Genomic DNA, 19,719 nt, shown 5'->3' with positions numbered 1-19,719 from the left:
ACTTTTTCAAGCCAAAATTGAGGACTTTGAATTCTTTGGCCTAAGTTTCTAAATCCCACATCGGTTAAGTTTAACATTTGAGAGGTTGTTTGAGAACTATAAATAGCTCTCAAACAAACCAATTCAAGTACACCAAGCAAGAGCCAATAACTTGCTTTCTTCTCTCTCTTTGTAATATTTCTTCTAGTGAAATATTAAATTGTCGGTAGTGTCCGAGGACGTAGGCAAATTAGCCGAACCTCGTTAAATTCTGGTGTTCTATTTTATTGTCTATTTAGTAGCTATATTTGTAGGTATATTTGTAGTGAGTTATTGTGCAATTAAGTGCATATATAGGTGATTCTGTCTAGGAAATTGGTACTTAAGCAGGCCAGTGTGCCTCACCAAATATTTCCTGGGAATTACCATTTTGCAATTTTAGGTACAATAATTTACTCGTTATACCTTAACTTTGGTAGGGCTTCCGCAACACAGAGGTATGACAGAAGTTCACAGCATAGGGGATGAATTTTATGGTCACGGTGATTCTTCTAGTTTCCCATCTCTAAAGCAACTTGAACTTTTTGATATGCCTAATTTATCTGAATGGAAATGTCGCGGGAAAGATAAAATCGAAAGCTTCAGCACAGTCCAAGAATCATCAAGCAATTGGTACAACCGAAGTTTTCCTTGCCTTGAAACTCTAACTGTGATGGGATGCAGCAAGTTAATCAACTTGCCATCAATTCCATATCTCAAGAGTTTGGCTCTGTGGAACAGCAGTGAGCAGCTACTGGATTCGATTTCTAATCTGACATCCCTCTCAACTCTGCTTGTTTTTGAATTTCAACTTTCCCAGCAACCTGTGTTTCTCCTCTCAGAAACTGGATTTGGTTCTGTTACAACATTGACCATCTATGATTGTGGTGATTTGATCTCACGGTTGAATGAGAAAATCCGTGGTTTCACATCTCTAAAGTATTTGAGTGTTATACACTGTCACAGACTCCAGTCGCTGCCCACAGAAGTTGGATATCTTACAACCCTCCAGACGCTGAATATTGCACACTGCCAGGATCTGGCTCACTTTCCTGATACAATGTCAAACCTTTCTTCTTTGGAAGAAGTGAAGATTACAGCTTGCCCTTTGCTAGAATCATTGCCTCAGAAAATGCTTGATCTACCAAGTTCGCCAAAGTTTATCATCCAAGACTGTCCAAAATTGCAAAAGTTCATGGAACCTTTTGTGACAAGTAGGAGATCTTCTGGGGTGACACTGACTCCAAATGCAAGGGAAGAGATTCAACAGAATATTTGCACGCCGATGTGCGTGTAGCTCAATCTGCAAGCACTTGACCGTTATGTTGAGAGTACTCAGTTCCAGTCTTTCCACCTTGATTGATGTCAATTTGTAAGAACCACCTTGCGCCAGTGGCATGCCTCGGCTTTGAAATTGATAAGCAGCCTCTTTTTCCCAAAAAAAAAAAAAAAAAAAAATCCACTATATGTAAAGTTATCAACAGTGACATCCTTCTGTTATTCTATATTCTAGAGGGAATTTCCTCTTTATATTTCCGTTGTTGTTACATCCTAATGATTTTTTGTAAAACCAGCCAACCTGATTTTTTTATCTTTAGTAAAAGAAGAGAGGTTTTTGATGCAGTAAATTATCATCGTAAAAGAATAACAGTAAAGGAAATTTCTTTAATCTTCTCGATATTTATTCCAAGCCAACAGTCATATGGGGGTCTTCTAATGTCACTTGTTATTTTGCTTACATAATTCTGACGCTCTACCCATTCAGAAGGAATCACACCATATAAATGAATCAAATAACCATTTACAAAACAAGAATATATGCCTTAAATGGGCATGTTATTCAGTCTGTTGGTATCATGCATCGCACGATTTATGTCTTCTAGTTGTGATAGCCTCACAGTATGTGATGACTTCGTCGTCAAGTTGTAGTCATCATAAGAATTGTACTTCAGTAATTTGGACTTCGTCATCATAGCATGAACGTCGCAGTGCAACTGTACTTCAGTAATTTGGACTTTTGGCTAAAAAAACATGAGAATCAGACTTTGATGTCTCATAAGAATGGTAGAACATTCTCTCAACTTCAAATTGAATGAAGAATCATCTCAATCTGATTTGTGTACCTCAAGTTATTGGTAAAATATTGAAACCTGTCAGTACTGCAAAACCTCTTATTCTTCATATTTTCTTCTTCTATTGCTTCTTCGTGTCACGTTTTTTGTTTATTTTCTTTCCAATTGAACTCTTGACCTATTAAAATAATATAAGAATAAAATTAAGTAGTTTCTATTCAAGATAAAGCTCAAATAACATAGTTAATTAGCAACTTATACCTATAAATGCACTACAATTTACGCTCTGTCAATTAAGTCTTTTGGTATCATGCATCCCGCGATTAATGCCTTCTAGTTGTGATAGCATCATAGCATGTGATGACTTCGTCATCAAGTTGTAGTCCTGATTCAAATTCTAAGCTCTTGTCAAGGACAAGAAGCGAATGCTGCATTAAATTAGCCGACTTGACTGGTGCGTTCCACTTTGACAATTTTGGAGTTCTAACTACTATCTTCAAGGATGGAACCAGTCGGGGTCCGCCCCTAATAACTTCGACGGTGCATATTTGGTTGGGCGTAAAATATTTTCCCTTGGAAAAATGTTGTCAGTGCAAGTCATTTTCTAGGAAAATGATTTCATTGTCATAATTTTCCTGTGTTTGGTTAACCTACTGAAGATATTTTCTGAACGCATTTTCTAGTATTTGATTTAAATGTTCCAAGATACTTTCCTTACTTCAGACTTTATGGTAATTACAATTACTTCCCATGCATTTGACTATAATTTTACTTCATTCTTTGCCTTCGGAATTTATGTTAATTACAACTACTTCCGATTTGATTATAATTTTGCTTCATTCTTAACCTTAAAAAAGAAATTAGAATATCTGTGTTTTTCACATATTTCCATTCGCGTTCTATTCTTTCACCAAACCTGATATTTCAAATATGCTACAAAGAATCAAGTGTTTGCTTTTGCAAACTTAAAATGTATGTATACATATTATTTGACATACTACTTAGTCATAGTACAAGAAAATACTCTTCCAGAATTGTTGCATACATCAAAACTGAGTACTCATCACGTATCCTGTCTTTCTAGTTTTGGCATTTCACTAGAAATTTTGCTAGTTGCTCAACTATTCAAGTATATGACTAAGACAGTCGTGACAATTATAATAACAACAATATCGAAATTGCTAGTATATGCTCCATAGTTATGCTGACAGACCAGAAGCAGAAGTCCAGAACACCAATCAAGACAAATCTCAAGCCTAATCCTGAAATTCAACAAAAATGTCTTCTCAATTTCTTCACTGCTGCAATTTCTTCAAATCTCTGTCTTCTAAAGAAACTAGATGTATGAAACAAAATGATCAAGCCTTTAAAGAATAACAATTGAATTAACAGCTATGATCACCTTCATAGGCTTCTTTGTTCTAATTCTGCAAAACAAGTGGTTCAGAATAACTAAAAGATTTGAAAAGTCAAAGAAAAGATTCTACATGTTGATAATCAATAGGATGGTCCTGAGTTTGCATTCAAATTAAAGCAAAGAAGGAATAACTACAAGGGGAGAATTTTTTTTTTTTTTTTGTTTACCTAGCATGAGGCTGCTGCATGATTGGTGGATACAGCATAGATATGTCATAAAACAAATTTAGCAATCAAGTGGAACTACTTCTTCACTCATTGTTAATGGCTACATTTTCCAAAACAGTTATTAAACTTGGTGCGATAAACATACATAAGACATTAAATTGGTCTACAAAAATATGTGATCAACCTAAATTTAAATAGAACACAATCACCACTCACACTCCGAGTAAGTAGTGGCATTCCCTAGTACTAGAAATTACAAGTCAGATTTTTCTGTTGATGAAACTAAACTACATTCACAAAAGGTTTACATATCACCTTGATATGACAACAAAGTGTTTCACAAAACATGAAAACATTAGAGTTAATTTGTAAATTACCAAGTGACTCAAAAAAAAAATTACCAAGTGACCCCAATACAAGATAAGACAAGAAAATCATTACAGCTGATCGATATTGACTCAATTGCCATGTATTTCTCCTTCATGTCTACCGACGAATAACTGGAAGAATAACTCAATTAGTATACTTTTTAAGCCTATATTTTATGTTGCTCAACAATAATTGGTAGCATTCGATTTTCTTCAAAGTTGGTTGTTGCAGCTAAGTCACGTTAACCACAATATCTAGCTCTCACCATTATCAACCAAATTTATGTCCTTTACTCTAAAGTTATCACAAGTGATATCACCAGATACAACTGGAATCATTTGTGCAGCAAAGGTGTTTAGATCTCTACCACATTTCTCTTTCAGGGCCATGAACAAGTCCTTGCTATGATCTAAAAATGAATAGAGAAACCAAAAAAAGTTTCCAAAATTAGCTGACAACATCTAAATAAATACCCTAAACTTAAAAAAAAATTAATATACGAGAACGAAAAGTACCCTTTGCAACTTATAGAGCAATATCATACATCTTCCGTGCTAACCACTCAAGCATTAATTAGAAAAGATATTTGGCAGCAGTAGCTGTACCAATTGAATATAAACAACACAAGTTGCAAGTTGATAAATTAAGATGCATTTGTGTGTTCAACAAAGCAATTTAAAAAAGAGAGCTTAAAGTCTATATTGACCCTTAATCCAACTCTCAGTAATACTATCGCAATTGGGAAAGGAACGTTTGCTGCATTATGGAAAAAATAACTCGAAAGCAAAGTTCATTAGCACATAAACAAATATACTAATAGTTTAGACACTGAAGATAGCTTCTCATCTACCCTAAAAAAAAAAAAGATAGTTTCTCATCACCTAATCTTTCAACAAAAGAATAAAATCCATACATGTAGTACTTATCACTATCTTACAATTGAAATCATAGCTCAATTCTCAAGAGTGGATACTACAGAATGAGGCAACTGGTCATAAGATGGCTTTTCAATCAATTGTACAACCAGTATGAAAAAGGGAACAGAGCAAAATTTTGCCAAATATTCAGAATACCAAGAGCTTCCGTGGATTAAAAAAAGTTTAAAGATTTTTCAAAGCAAAATCTCAAATCCTTGAGAAAAATTAGTAACGTAATTCTCAGAAATTGCAGCAGCACAACAAAAAGTCGATAAATGCCTAAATTGGAAAACCAAATTTAACCATAGATTTAACCCTAGTATTACCTGAGTCACGTAGTTGTTGCCGATACCGGGGATGGAGGTTTACCTTGGTGATCTCTCCCTTCTTTTCCACTGTCTGTATCCTTGATCGAAATACAAAGGACAGAGACTTGCATAGTGCCTTTAGAGTGGGAAAAAAAAAGACCTGGAGAATTTTACATCGCTGGAATCTAATCTTGGATCAGTCCCTTCACTGGAGATGGAGGTCATTGTTGGTGACCTCTCTATCTCTTTCGATCAGTGTCTCCTTGATCATTTTTTTGTCGAAGTAATTAGAAAGAGCTCCACCTGGAGACCCTCGATTAAAAGAAAATAGCTTCAGTAACTTGCTGGGGTAAGTTGTTTTCCGCCTTTTGAAAGAAAACTTTTTACCCAAAAAATATTTTCTCCACTTAATTAATAGCTAGTTTGGGAGCTGGCATTTGATAGGAAAAGAAAGAAAGTAAGAGGAAGGAATACTTTTCTTTCATTTGCAGGTTTACTCATGACAGAAAACAAAGGATTTGACCTGATTTTGAGGGATTCACTATGCTGCTATAGTTGGAAAACTTTTCCGCCCATTTATGGTTTGATTTGAATGGGTGTCGAAGAAAGCCTACAAATTTTTTTTCAAAATATCATTTCTATCCTTAGATGAGCTCTGAACAAAATTTTAATGACAAAGTTTTAATGATATATATATATCCAAAATCATTTTATTTCTTTTCTAAACTCCCAAATAACATCAAAATCACTATCATTATTTGCTCTTCTTTTCTTTTCTTTCATAACTTAAGTTTTCTCATCTTTTCTTTTTTATCCTATGCTCCCAAACTAGCCATAAGAGCCAAACGGCGGAAAATGTCGAAAATGTTTTTTCAGAAAACATTTTACCTCCAAACAAGCACCCAATGTTTTTCTTTTTTTGAAATTTTTTTCTGATGGAAGAATGATGGAATTTAAGAAGTAAGAAAAGGGAATGGGAATTAAAATCAGGACCTCTAATTTTGAATTCACAACCTTAACCACTAACCAAAATAGTGCGCATTACTTTCTCTAAAAAAAGGTTTATACTATTTTTGCTACCCAACATGTTTATTTTTAGTTATTCCTTATCCATTTTAATCTGTCAATTCAAGCATCGGCTGGTCCCCAACTATGTTGGATTTATTTAAGACTCTGCCCAAATCTACATTGTTCTAAGTTATTAATTATGTATTTAAATAGTTATTTTTTAACCTAAGTCTGTGATTTAGAATCTTATTGTTTATTAATTTGTCAATAGTTTTTGTCCTAAGTTTGTGTTTTGGAATTTTATAATGATTACTTATTTGTCAATTACTGGAGGTGGATTGCAGAAGTGGTTTGCAGAAAGAAGTTCTGCAATCATGGGTTGCAAATTCAGGACAGTAGTGAGGTGAAAGAAGATACGCAAGTGTAGTTATTTGGAGTTGTAATCATAGCACTTCGAATCGTCCCATTTCTGAATGGATTTAATGTTTAACATTCAAAGTTTCAATTTCTACTTGTCTTATGCAATTGGGAATTTTGCCAATTTAGTCCCTAAACATTTTCACTTAAATCAATTTCGTCCTTCATTAAATATTTTAACCAATTTAGTCCCTGAACTAGTTTTTTACTTTCAATATAGGACTTTTTACTACATTTTACTCAATTTACGTGGACCAAAGGGGTATAATTGTCACACTGGCTCAATCTCCTGCAATTATCCACTGAAATGGATTAGATATCATTATCCCGCCCATGCGATTATCGTTGGAAATAGAACTCAAATGGGAAAAATTGGGAGAACAACTAGGACGAGCGGTGAACAGACGCTGGAGGCCAGAATCGAAATGTCTACGCCACGAGCTCAGGCAATAGACGATGGCGATTCTGTCAAGGATTGCAACGATCAAGTGGAGTCATCAACAAGATCAGGTAAGTCGGCTAACTTCAAACCTAACCTTCATCAACCGTATGCATGAGGTGCTTGAGTTGAGTGCCACTACCCACTAATATGTTGGAATGGTGATATAATGTATAATGGAAGGACTTGAGGGAGGGGGGGTTAATTTTGCAGTATTGTACTTCAGTGGCGAGGCATGAACAGGTTAGGGGATGTTAAAATTTTTTGTTAAAGTGCTTATAGATTCCACATGGGTAAGATAAAGCATTTAGTTTAGGTATGGTACTTTCAAAATTTTACTTTGTTTTCCTGAGATTTGTGATGTTGAAATGTTGGTAATTTTGAAATTGAATATGTATGCTTTTGATTTAGGTGGTGAAATTTGGTCTCAATTAAAGTAAATTTGTTTGTTTGTGAACTGTGATGTGGTCCCTGTGCCTTTAAAGTATACTATGCGTTGCTTTCATGTTGATGAAAAGTCAGACATAACTGGGGCCAAGGTTCTGCATCTGAGAAATAATAAAAGATTTCTGTTTTTTTTTAAATAAAAAAGCAGGTCAAGATGTGGACTATTTTACTTTGAAAGTACATTATGGTGGTGTCTATGTTAAAGAGCCAAAACGAGCATATGTAGGGGGTAGCGTGGAAACATTTGAAGGAGTTATTCTAGAGAGAGTTAGTAAGTCAATTCTGCAGGACTTTTGCACTTTTGTGGGCTGTCGGGAGGATTCAAAGATGATGTATGGAATCCCCTGTGAAAAAAATGTCCTGAAGCTTCGGCAAATAGATAGTGAGGATGATGCAATAGACGTGGCTTGCATTGGTAAAACATATGGAGAAGTTGACGTGTATGGTGTCTATGAATTCCATATACGAGACGTTAATAGCAACACTGATTTAGGTGCTGCAACTGTTGAGGAGATTCAACTAAAAGATGATAATTTATATGTGGGGCTCACCTTTGATGATATTGATCTAGCTGACTTCGAAGAAATACCAGTCCAAGTTGAGCAAATGATGGAGCATGTGAAGTCAAAAAATGAAAAAACAGAGCCTGCTGAACATGGAGGAAATGATGGTAATGATGATGGTGATGATGATGCTGTCCATTCGGATTCATCCAGAGTTGAAAGCTTCCATGATAGCGATTATGATTTTAGCCATGATGAAGAAGATGTTATATTTCAGAGTTGCGTTGTTACACCTGAGCAAGAGTTAGGTTGTCGAATTAGAAAGATATAACCTGATGGTGGAGCAAAAAGTAGGGGCAAGGAGTGTAAGAAACGGAAAATGTCTATGCATGCAGCTGAGAAGAAAAAAGATAGAGCCAAAGATCATTCTTTGAAGGACTTGCACTTAGATCAGATTCCAGTCCACAAGGAATCTGATTCGCTTGCCTCAGATGAGTTGAAAAGTTGTGAGTCCTCCTCGGATGAAGACAGCAAAAAGAAGAAAAAGGCTAAGAACCCGAGTCTTGTGAGGTTTAAGCCTGATGTGGATATGGAAAATCCTAAATTTCATGTTGGACAGGTTTTGATAATAAACAATTGTTCAAGTTAGGTGTGGATAACTACACAGTCAAGTGGGGCAAGGATATCCAACGGGTAAAACAAGATGCTACACGGATGAGAGTTAAATACAAGGCAGAAAATTGTCAATGGATGCTGTTTGCCTCTATGGTTGAACCGGTGATGACTCTCTTGTGATGAAGACTATGGGACTGAGCACACTTGTGGCCGGACATTCTACCACAAGAGAGCTACCTCAGATTTTCTAGCTAAAAAATATACAGAATTTTTAAGGTTGAATAAGAGAATCACTGTTGAGGAATTCAGGGAGAAGGTGCATTCGGAACTTAATGTTCACATCACTATAGCACAAGTCTACAAGACATTCATGAAAGCAAAGATCATAATCCATGGGAGCTATAAAGAACAGTATCAACGGCTTTGGGATTATTGCGACGAGCTGCTAAAATGTAATCCGGGTTCCACTGTGTACACGGAGACAGAGTTAGATGAAGACATTGGGAGAGAGAGATTCCAAAGGCTGTATGTCTGCTTTGAGGCACTAAAAAGAGGATATAAGTCTGCATGTAGGCCCGTCATTGGAGTGAATGGCTGCCATTTACGAGATCCACACCCCGGAGTGCTATTGACAGCTGTTGGGATTGATCCAAATGATTGCCTGTATCCCATTGCTTATGCAGTAGTAGAGGCTGAAAACAAGATGTATTGGAAGTGGTTCGTCGAATTTTTGAAGTGCGACTTGAAAATTTATGGCCAAAGAAAGTGGACACTTATTAGTGATAGACAAAAGGTACTCTCTTGCTGAATTAATTAATTTTTATTTTTACTGAAATTTAATACTTAATTCTTGCTGAAATTTAATAATTAATTCTTATTGAAATTTAATACTTAATTTCATATGTAATCTTATAACAGGGTTTAGGGACTGCAATTCATGAAGTGCTTTCAGAAATTGAGCATAGACACTATGTCAGGCACCTCCACAACAACTTCAAGAAGTTGCACTCGGGTTTGGCATTGAAGGAGAGATTTTGGACTTGTGCTCAGTCATCCTACATGACACGGTTTGAAAATCAGATGGAGAGTTTGAAGGAATATGATGGAAAAGCATGGAAATAGCTAATTGAAAACACATCACCTTGTCATTGGTCAAGATCGCACTTTCGGACCACACCAAAGTGCGATATTCTACTCAACAATTTGTTCGAGAGTTTTAATTCAGTCATTATGGAAGCTAGGGAAAAACCAATTTTGGGAATGCTTGAGACACTCAAAATTTATCTAATGAAAAGGCTGAGAACCAAGAGAGAATGGATGAAGAAGAGAAATGACAAGATATGTCCCAAAATTCAGAAAAAACTTGAGAAGGCAAAAACAGAAGCTGCTTCAAACATTGCAAGATGGTCCAAGGAGGACCAGTTTGAAGTGACACATGCGTATGGCGGAAAGTATGTGGTTGATCTCAAAAAACAAACATGTACGTGTCGAAGATGGGACCTGACTGGCTGGCCTTGTTGCCATGCCATATGTTGTATTTCATTGACTGGTGTAACTCCCAAATCGATGGTTCATCAGTATTACTCAAGAGAGAATTACTTGAAAGCATATGAACCAGCCATAGCTCCAATGAGTGGTCTGAATGCTTGGGTCCAGTCCAAAAAACAGCCGGTGCTACCTCCAACAAAGTTAAAGCTCCCTAGTAGGCCAAGAAAAGCACGGAGAAGAGAGCTTGATGAGCCAAGGGCCAATTCCGTAGGTGTAATAAAACTGCCTAGAAGAGGACTTGTGAAAATAAAGTGTTCAAACTACCATTTAGAAGGTCATACTATTAGAAAATACCCATTGATCATTCCTGTGAATGAGCTGCCCGGTTCATGCTGTGGTAGGCCACCATCGTCTAACTCCAATAAATGCAGCTTCTGCAAGGAGAAAGGCCATAACAAGAGGACTTGTCCACAACTAAGTAAGACAACTGAGAGGCCTGAAGTGAATGAAGACCATGGATCAACTATCACAGCTGGTACTCAAGATTGCTTGTTGAATTAATTTTTTTTGTTTATGATTAATTCAAAACTAACATAAATTGATACTTTTTTGTTTAACAGATGTATATCAAGCCTTCAATGATGGGGAAAGTGGAAGAGACCAACAAAAAGCTGCTACCGTATCTTTATCAAATAATGGTTTGCTGTGTTTCTATGTTTTTCTAAATTTTTCTGACTACAGTTCTTTTAATGGCTGTATGTTCTTTTGCTCAATTAATTGTAGGCTTTTCTAGTCCCAGGTAGAATTACAAAAGCTGGTACTGAAGATGCTAAAGTGATAGAGTTCCAGCTTTCGGCTCCCTAAGCTATTTCTACTGATTTGCCGGAAAATGTGATGAAGTGTTCAGTTTGCAAGAAAACTGGACATAATAGGCAAACTTGTGATTCCTTTCAGGCTCGATCTTAGAGAAAAAGACGGGCTGCTATGTCAGTTTATGGTCCATTTCCTGCTTCAAAACGGAAAAAGGCCAGGAGAAAACAAACGGTCAGTTTGTGTGTATAATTGTTAAGCAAAATTGGAAATTCGTTGTCTACTCTATTCCCTAACGCATGTATGTGATTTATGTAGACACATAGGGTGTTAGATGAAGATGATGATGAAGCTGACATAGCAATACTGGAGGGATGATTAATAGATGTGAACCCCCCTGACTGCTTAATTTTTTGTTGCACATGTTTAGGGCATGAAGTCTCCCTAATATAGATCTTACAATTGTAATTATAGCGTACTGATCTTGTGGGGGAAAGAGAACAGAAAATATCATTGTGTTGTTTTGTTTTGTAAAAGTCTGCCGATGTTATCTTGCCATGTATCTCATTGCCTAGACATGAGCTTGGCATTGATCTCTTTTGGACAATTGGCATTCACTGGTTATATGAAATTCCTAATATCTTTTGTTGGTTGCATAATCATCAGGTGTTACATGGGTTGGTTGTGTTTAGAAAGTGTCAAATTTTAAGGCGAAATCTTGCCAAATTTTTTAAGACACCATTAGCTACCTGAATGGCTATTCTTACCATCCAGAATGAGATTAAAATTGCAGAATTAGCATGTCTATCCTTACCTAACTCCGGATGGTATAGACATTTCAGAGTTTAGTAGCACAGGTACGAGAGATGGAGTCATGACTTTCTCGTGGTTATGTAGGTTTCCTTTTGTCTGCCTTCTTGTTTGGTATAACTAACTCTATCTAGCTTTTTCAAAATGTTGTGTACATACCTGGCACATGATTAACAGAAATCTAAACTTTTAAAGACTCCATACTCAACCTGATTTTGTACTTGAATTCTCAAAGATCCTAAGACTTTCCAACCATTTGATGTAAAATTTCGTGGAGTAATGATAATTTTGATGCATTTTGCTCAAGTAATTAATTGAAGGGATAACCTAGAGATTCTTGTTTGGCTAACACGCTTGTGTCTTCCTCTGCTTTCGGTGTACAAGGAAAACTGAAGATCCTGAGAGGTCACTGCAAAAAATTTTTTGAGAATGGGAGCAAAATAGTAGTTTTTATTAATTTTGCAAGTTTTATTAATCAGGTTGTAAAGCTTATACATGGAGCAGTTAGCTCAGTTACATCAATAGCTCACTAAACATATCTATATATTCCATACTATGAACAATGAAACATAATCAGCAACATGATACACCTATCAAAACAATTATGAGTGAAACACTATTCCACGATGATATCCCAATTAGCTTTAGCAGTAGCAGAGAGATGCTTGTAAATGACTTCATATCTGGCCTTCCAAGCTTGATATACAGTTATAGCCAGAACCAATTTTCTTGATGTATTTGGGGTTGCTAAATGTTTGTGGCAAAGCAACCAAAGAATGAAGGAGAACCAAGGAATGCTATCTTTATCCCACACAAATTTGCATCATTCAACCTTAGCTCCAGCAGGTCTCAAAGCCGATGTGAAATGTAGCAAGAACCAGCTAGCCATTTAGTTTGATCAGTCTTATCTAGAGTGGGAACAAACAGATTTGGAGTGAGGTTCTGCAATTCCCTCACTAGCCTACATCAAATAAGGACACTTGAGAAAGCGAATAAAACTGCGGATCAACTACAGGTTCCAACAAAATTTGCTAATTCTGTATTTCATCAACAGAAGACAGCTTCCAACAAAACAGATTACAATGGGCTAAATCTAATTTTTAATCTCATTCAGGAAGGCCTATCAACATGTCCATATATAAAAATTGTCCATCCATTACATATATTACTTACACAAATGCTTCATCAAATGCTTACACAGCCTTACAACCAAATCATAGTCAAACAAAATTAAGGCCAACCATAGCCACCTTACAACTTCGTCAACAAAAGGCTAACAGCAACTACATGCATTTCTCTAATTCATCTAAACTAACATTTGGAGCCCCAAGTCTTGTTTAGCATGTCCTCTTTTCTCGTTGCCAACAAGCACAACAATTAACAAGCAACCACAACAAACAGCAACAAAAACTAGCAACTTGCTCTTATCTCTTAACTTTCAAATTTCAGCCTTCATCATTTTCTTCTCTTCTTTCAACCTTGCAAGTTCAATCTTCATGAACTGGTTCTCTTGTTCAGCTTTCCTTAGTTCCTTCAAAAGTTTTGCCATTGTATTTTTTGTCATCTCCGGCATTGGTGGATCATACCACAAAAAGTACTTGCAAGCCTTCGGTGACTATAATCAATATCAATACCCCAATTAGATTACCTATTATTGCAAGTTAATCTAAAGCACAAATTACTACTAAATACCCATATCCGATTATACTACCAAAATTAAAAAATTAATTCCCCTGAAATATATTAACAAAATAGAAAAAATACCTTATAATTCTTGTAGCCGTGGAATCTTCTTCCTGGATTTGACAATGTCCACGAAGTAGCAATTCGACATGGTTCATTACAATCACAAAACACGCTCTCAAATCCATTGTACTGACCTACCTTCTCTCTTTTCACCCCTGATAAATTTTCACTTTCCTTATCCTTATGATTTGAGTGTTGGAAGCTGCATGAACTTGATGCTCCATTGAAATACTTTTTCCCTTGATGCATCTTACATGTGCTCCTTTGCAGATACAATTGGGCAACTAAAAATGAGCCCTAATGTCTTCAAACCAGATGCTCGTTCCTTTTTGTAATGATATCTATTCCGTTTCAGTGGATAATTGCAGGAGATTAATCTAGTATGACAATTATACCCCTTTGGTCCACGCAAATTGAGTAAAATGTAGTAAAAAGTCCTACATTGAAAGTAAAAAACTAGTTCAGGGACTAAATTAGATAAAATATTTAATGAAGGGCGAAATTGATTTAAGTGAAAATGTTTAGGGACCAAATTGGTGAAATTCCCTATGGAATTAAGCAATTCTAATATTTTGGTAGAAAGGTCCCACAATATGGCGGCTCAGGTCTTGAACATGGTCCAAGCATATATACATACATACATACATATATATGTGTGTGTGTGTGTGTATGTATATATGTATATATAAATATATGTATGCATATATATATACACACACATCCACATACATACATACATACATGTGTGTGTATACATACATATGTTTATTTGTGTGCGTGTGTGCACACGTACAAACATATACATATACATATATATATGTATATATAAATATATGTATGTATATATATACACACACACGTCCACATACATACATACATATATGTGTGTGTATACATACATATGTATATATATATATATGTGCGTATGTACATATATATATGTGTGTGTGCGTATGCGCGCACGTACAAACATATACAAGTTTTTGTACTTCAAGTTTCTCAAAATGTACATATATATATATCACACGTACAAATATATACATATATACATATATGTATATATATACACGCACACATCCACATACATACATACATACATACATATGTATATATATGTGCATATGTACATATATATATATGTATGTATTTATGTGTGTGTGTGCGCACACGTACAATCATATACATATACATTTATATATATATATATATTCATTTATTTATGTGTGCAAGTATGTGTTCTCCTTCATTTTGTCATGTCGCTTCTTTCTCCTCCCTAAATATTTAGAGACTTCGAATAATCTCTCTAGCTCATTCTTTATATTTTGTAACTATTAATTTTGTCAGTTTATGACCATTCGTTTTTAGTAATTGACTCATCATGATACGATGATTACATAACTAATCAAACTCGCAGAGTATAGCTTAACACATTCATTCACGTGATAATAACTAACATGGCAAATTATCTATTTGGCCCTTGAACTTTTAGTTTAGGTAAAATTAAACCCTCTAACTATTTGTAGTTAACTTTTAGCCCTCAAACTTGTAAAATTTGGAACCCATGACCCTTTTAGCTAGTTTATCCAATTTTACAACCAGAAAGCAAATCACACGAATGGCAATATGCTTTAAAGAAGGGCCTTTTTGTCCACATAAAAATAAGCAAAAAGTGAACAACTCCATCTTCTTCCCTTTCCCCAACCCAAATCGCTAATAGATCTCAACAAACGAAATGCAGAGGGAAGGAAGAGAAGTGTGCCACGAAACAAGCAAAAATGCGCAAATTTCGTAGCTCTCTGCTTCCTATTTGTCCCTGCGGTAAAGTCACAAAGATGATTATTTCGTGGATTGATAGAAACCCAAGGAGAAGGTACGTTGTTTGCTCACAATTAGTTGATGGTTATGGGTATTGGGATTGGATTGACGAGGAGATGTGTCGCCATTCTATTGAGTTGATACGGAGCCTTTTAAGGAGGATCAATACAACACAAAAACAAAAAAAGGAATTTGAAGCTGCAACATCAAGATCCGAGGCAAAAGCTGCTAAGTTGAAGGCAAAATTAAGAGAAACAGAGAAGCATCTACGGTAGTAGAAATGGTTGAATAAGTTTCTTACAAAGGTACTTGTGGTGAGTTGGTTGGTTGCTGTAATAATGATGCTTAAAGAGAAAAAAAGTGGTGGAGTCTTTGCTGGGATGGTGCAAATGGGGGTGAATGTACTGTGGTGATGCTGCAAATTCGTGTGATTTGGCTTTTCCGGTTGCAAAACCGAATAAATTGGCCAAAAGGGCTACGGGTTCCCAATTTTACAAGTTCAAGAGCTGAAAATTGACTACAAATAGTTCGAGGGCTTAATTTTACCCAAACTAAAAGTTCAAAGGCCAAACGGATAATTTGCCCTAACTAATGCTAATAACGGGAACTGTTGACTCCTTTCTTTTCTTGTTAATGCTAATTTCTTTCATTTAGATTATACTCGAAACGAAAATAATCAAACTATTTGTTTGATTTCATATTCTTCCGATCTTTCTTTTTAATACAACGAAAAGTATATATTTTGAAAGGAAAAATCGTTCAAAACATCCCTCACATTTTGCAAAATGACTTTTTTCATCAATCACTTTTAAAAGTGTAATTTTAAATCCCTTACAAATGCAAATTTGTCAAATTTAGTCCCTACCTAAGTTTTTGACTAGTTTTTTCTCGGAATCCACTGCATCTCTTGCACGTGATCATTTTTGAAAGATAAAATTGTCAAATCAAAATTTACATAATTCGATCCGTAGTCCCTCACATTTCATAAAATGAATTTTTTCATTTCTCACATTTCACAAAATGAATTTTTGCATTCCTCACATTTTACAAAATGAATATTTTTATCCCTCGTTGATCATATGTATGAATAGTTTTTTTTAAACCCATGTATATATCTATTTGATTTCACCGAAATAGTATGAATGGCATGTAATATATTTCTATTTGATTTTGCCTGTTCTAGCGAATCAAATAGAGATATATTATATGCTATTTGTATTGTTCAGGTGAAATCAAATAGATATATACATAGGTTTAAAAAAAATTATTAGTTTTTCACTCATGTTCATTTCTTTTTACTCGGAAAGTGAATACAAAAAATACATTAATCCTAAATATCATCAAGTGTTTATATCGAATTAAATTTGGATAGAAGTAATACAACAGTTAGTCTTAAAGGTGGTGACTACAAACTTCAGATTTAAACTACAATTTGTTAGCATGATTATAGAATTTGAATTAGAACCCATTAATTAGATGACCTTTTTGTACAACTCAATAACTGAATTATTACTAACAGAGAAAAGGCCACAAATATTAAATAGGTTCATATGGTGAAATCAAATAGATATATACATGGGTTTAAAACAAAATCGTTAGTTTTAAACCCATATATATATATCTATTGAATAGCATGTGTATAACTATAATTAGCCTATTTAATTAGGTGAAATCAACCACAAATATATTACATGCTATTCGTACTGTTCAGGTGAAATCAAATAGATATATATATATATATATATATATATATATGGGTTTAAAAAAATGCTAGGGATAATTTCAGAAACCTCTCCTGAGGTTTCTGACAGTCTCACTCTCCTCCCCTGTGGTTTCAAAAATATCACAAATCTCCCTTGAGGTTTAGAATTTTGTAACAAAATCAGCCCATGATGTCAAAAGTGAACATAAAAAAGTGTTTTCAGGAAAGAGAGGGAATTTTGTTTCCATAAATGCCCATGAGGTAAGTGTACAAGTTATATTAGTGAAATAATGAAAACTAATAAAAATAAAAAATAAATTAGAAAAAAGGGGTATTAAATCAACTATTAGTGCTTATGAGAGTGCATTAAATATTTAGTGAAGAGATAGTTTACTTCAATAAGTAGCATGTATATAAATACTTAGTGAATGTACAATCTGATTGAAATAATGTACACCGTGTTATCGACCAAGTACGATGCATAGAAATTGTTGAACATACAGTTATTTGTTCACATGCATATTGCAATTAGTCATCGCAACAATATGCTTAGTGCAATGGTATGTATACATTTGGAATGGTTATTGGTACTTTGACCCACTTATGCATCTCCTTACAAGCTGCAGTGGGTATGTAATTTTATCTATATGACTAATACTAATTTGCTTATAAATACCTTACACGGGGTGATTTATGAGGTATAATCAGTTTACAAATATATATATTACGTTAGATGTTAGTTACTTGACCATGTATATCTATTAAAAGTAGTGTAATGGTACGCATAAATTTGGAATTGCTAGGTGTTAAAAAAATATATATCATGTTAGGTGTTAGTTATTTAACAATATATATATATATATATATATATATATATATATATATATATATATATATATATATAAGGGAGATTAGATATAGCACAGAAAAAAATAATTACGTGAGTTGGAATGTATTTGTCCTGATAATCACGAAATATTAGCTGACTTGTGAGGGTATTTAAGTCTTTTTGGCCATGATGATGTAAGAAATGGGACCTAAATTCTGACAGGGGAGGTTTGTGATATTTTTGAAACCACAAGGGAGGAGAGTGAGACTGTCAGAAACCTCAGGGGAGGTATCTGAAATTATCCCAAAATGCTATTTATACACATAGTCAATGAGGGATGAAAAAAATTCATTTTTGTGAAATGTGAGGGATGAAAAAATTTATTTTGTAAAATGTAAGGGACAACACAATTCATTTTATGAAATGTGAGAGACTATGAATTGGATTATGTAAAATTTGATTTGACAATTTTGCCTCTAAAAAACGATCACATGCAAAACACATGGTGAATTCCGGAAAAACTGGTCGGAAACCTAGGTTAGGGACCAAATTTGATCAATGTGAATTTATAAGGGATGTAAAATTACACTTTTAAAAGTGAAGGACGACAAAAGTGATTTCGTAAAATGTGAGGGACGTTTTGAACGATTTTTTCTTTTGAAAATACACAACCAGGAATTCTAATAATAAAAAGCTTTCGTGTTATATTTGAAGCAAAACGTTTAGGGATTTAAATAACTATTGTTATCATCTTAAATAACAACAGGAATAAAAATACTTGTTCAAGGGGAAAAAAATAGAAAATAAAAGATGATACAAAGTAGTAATTTAACCATCTTTATATTTAATTATTAATTTAGTATTATCCATTCAATACAATCCAAATGTATTTATTTTTCTTGACCCACAAAAATTTCACACAAACACCAGTGCATATGACGGGAAAAATATAAGGAAAAGATATTTAATGCTCGTTTTAATTTTTCATTATTAGAATTCTTAGTTTAACATGTGACTCAATTCAATCTTCTTCACATCTCATTTCATTTTAAAACTTTCAATATCATTATTTGAAATTTAATGGACTATATTGATCGAAACACTGAACATTAAAGAAATAAAATACAAAGTCAAAATTTTTTTACTAACGTTGATTTAATTTTGATGTTAGTCATTCTGAAAAAAATTATTTTATTAATTTCCAAAATTTGTCCAAAACTCGAAACATTGGGAACCACATTTGTGAAGGCCAAAATTTTGGAGACTACTTAGGCGCACAGGTCATCGGAGAGGGAACAACTTTGCAATCGTCTCTTTGATCTAAATAACCATCCAATAATAACACAGAAATCTCGATAACTCGCTCTTTTTAAACATAAAATCCTGTAAGAATCCACCTACTGACTCTAGTTTTACCAAAGATGAAATTAAAGCCTAGAATTCTAATACCAATCTTATTCTCTCGAAGAGTTGGCACAATAATTGAAGACGACTTTTACTAATTCAAAGTCTCTCTCTTGCTCTCTTCTCCTTTCCTAGAAGAAATCCTCCAAGGGCGGAACAGAAAAATCCATTTTTCTCCATCCGATCATCAGAACTGTCTCTCCGCTCGCAGTCAAGGTGCATTCGATCTTTGAACCCTCAAAGCTGGTGTTTTCTTTTGCATTTTGGTTATTACAACTGCTTCATGCAAATCTCTTTGTCATCAAATAGAGCCATGAAATTCTGCTCCCTGTTGCTTCTACTTGAAAGTGGTCTATATAATCACTTTGTCCCCTTGATTGATTACTGCTGCTTTGATCATAACTTCTTGTATGGTATG

At 34.6% G+C, this 19,719-nt stretch overlaps 1 protein-coding gene across 1 annotated transcript; it reads left to right on the top strand.

The window, feature by feature from the left end:
* The first annotated feature begins 8,461 nt into the window (after positions 1 to 8,461).
* LOC140038550 (uncharacterized) lies at positions 8,462 to 9,819 on the top strand. The gene is made up of 3 exons (XM_072083932.1): positions 8,462 to 8,726; positions 8,883 to 9,490; positions 9,616 to 9,819. Exons 1-3 carry the CDS (start codon positions 8,462 to 8,464, stop codon positions 9,817 to 9,819), a joined length of 1,077 nt encoding a protein of 358 aa, XP_071940033.1.
* Positions 9,820 to 19,719: the final 9,900 nt, after the last annotated feature.

This window comes from Coffea arabica, chromosome 3e, assembly GCF_036785885.1.
Source record: "Coffea arabica cultivar ET-39 chromosome 3e, Coffea Arabica ET-39 HiFi, whole genome shotgun sequence".
NCBI classification, from domain to species: domain Eukaryota; kingdom Viridiplantae; phylum Streptophyta; class Magnoliopsida; order Gentianales; family Rubiaceae; genus Coffea; species Coffea arabica.
The sequence above is the reverse complement of the archived record's forward strand: the minus strand, read 5'-3'. Positions and strand labels throughout refer to the sequence as shown.

Excerpts from the sequence above, each read along its gene's own strand:
- LOC140038550 (XM_072083932.1), top strand. The coding sequence starts at position 8,462 with ATGTCTATGCATGCAGCTGAGAAGAAAAAAGATAGAGCCAAAGATCAT. Across the intron at positions 8,727-8,882 it reads GATAATAAACAATTGTTCAA|ACTATGGGACTGAGCACACT; the intron begins GTTAGGTGTGGA and ends CTTGTGATGAAG. Across the intron at positions 9,491-9,615 it reads TTATTAGTGATAGACAAAAG|GGTTTAGGGACTGCAATTCA; the intron begins GTACTCTCTTGC and ends ATCTTATAACAG.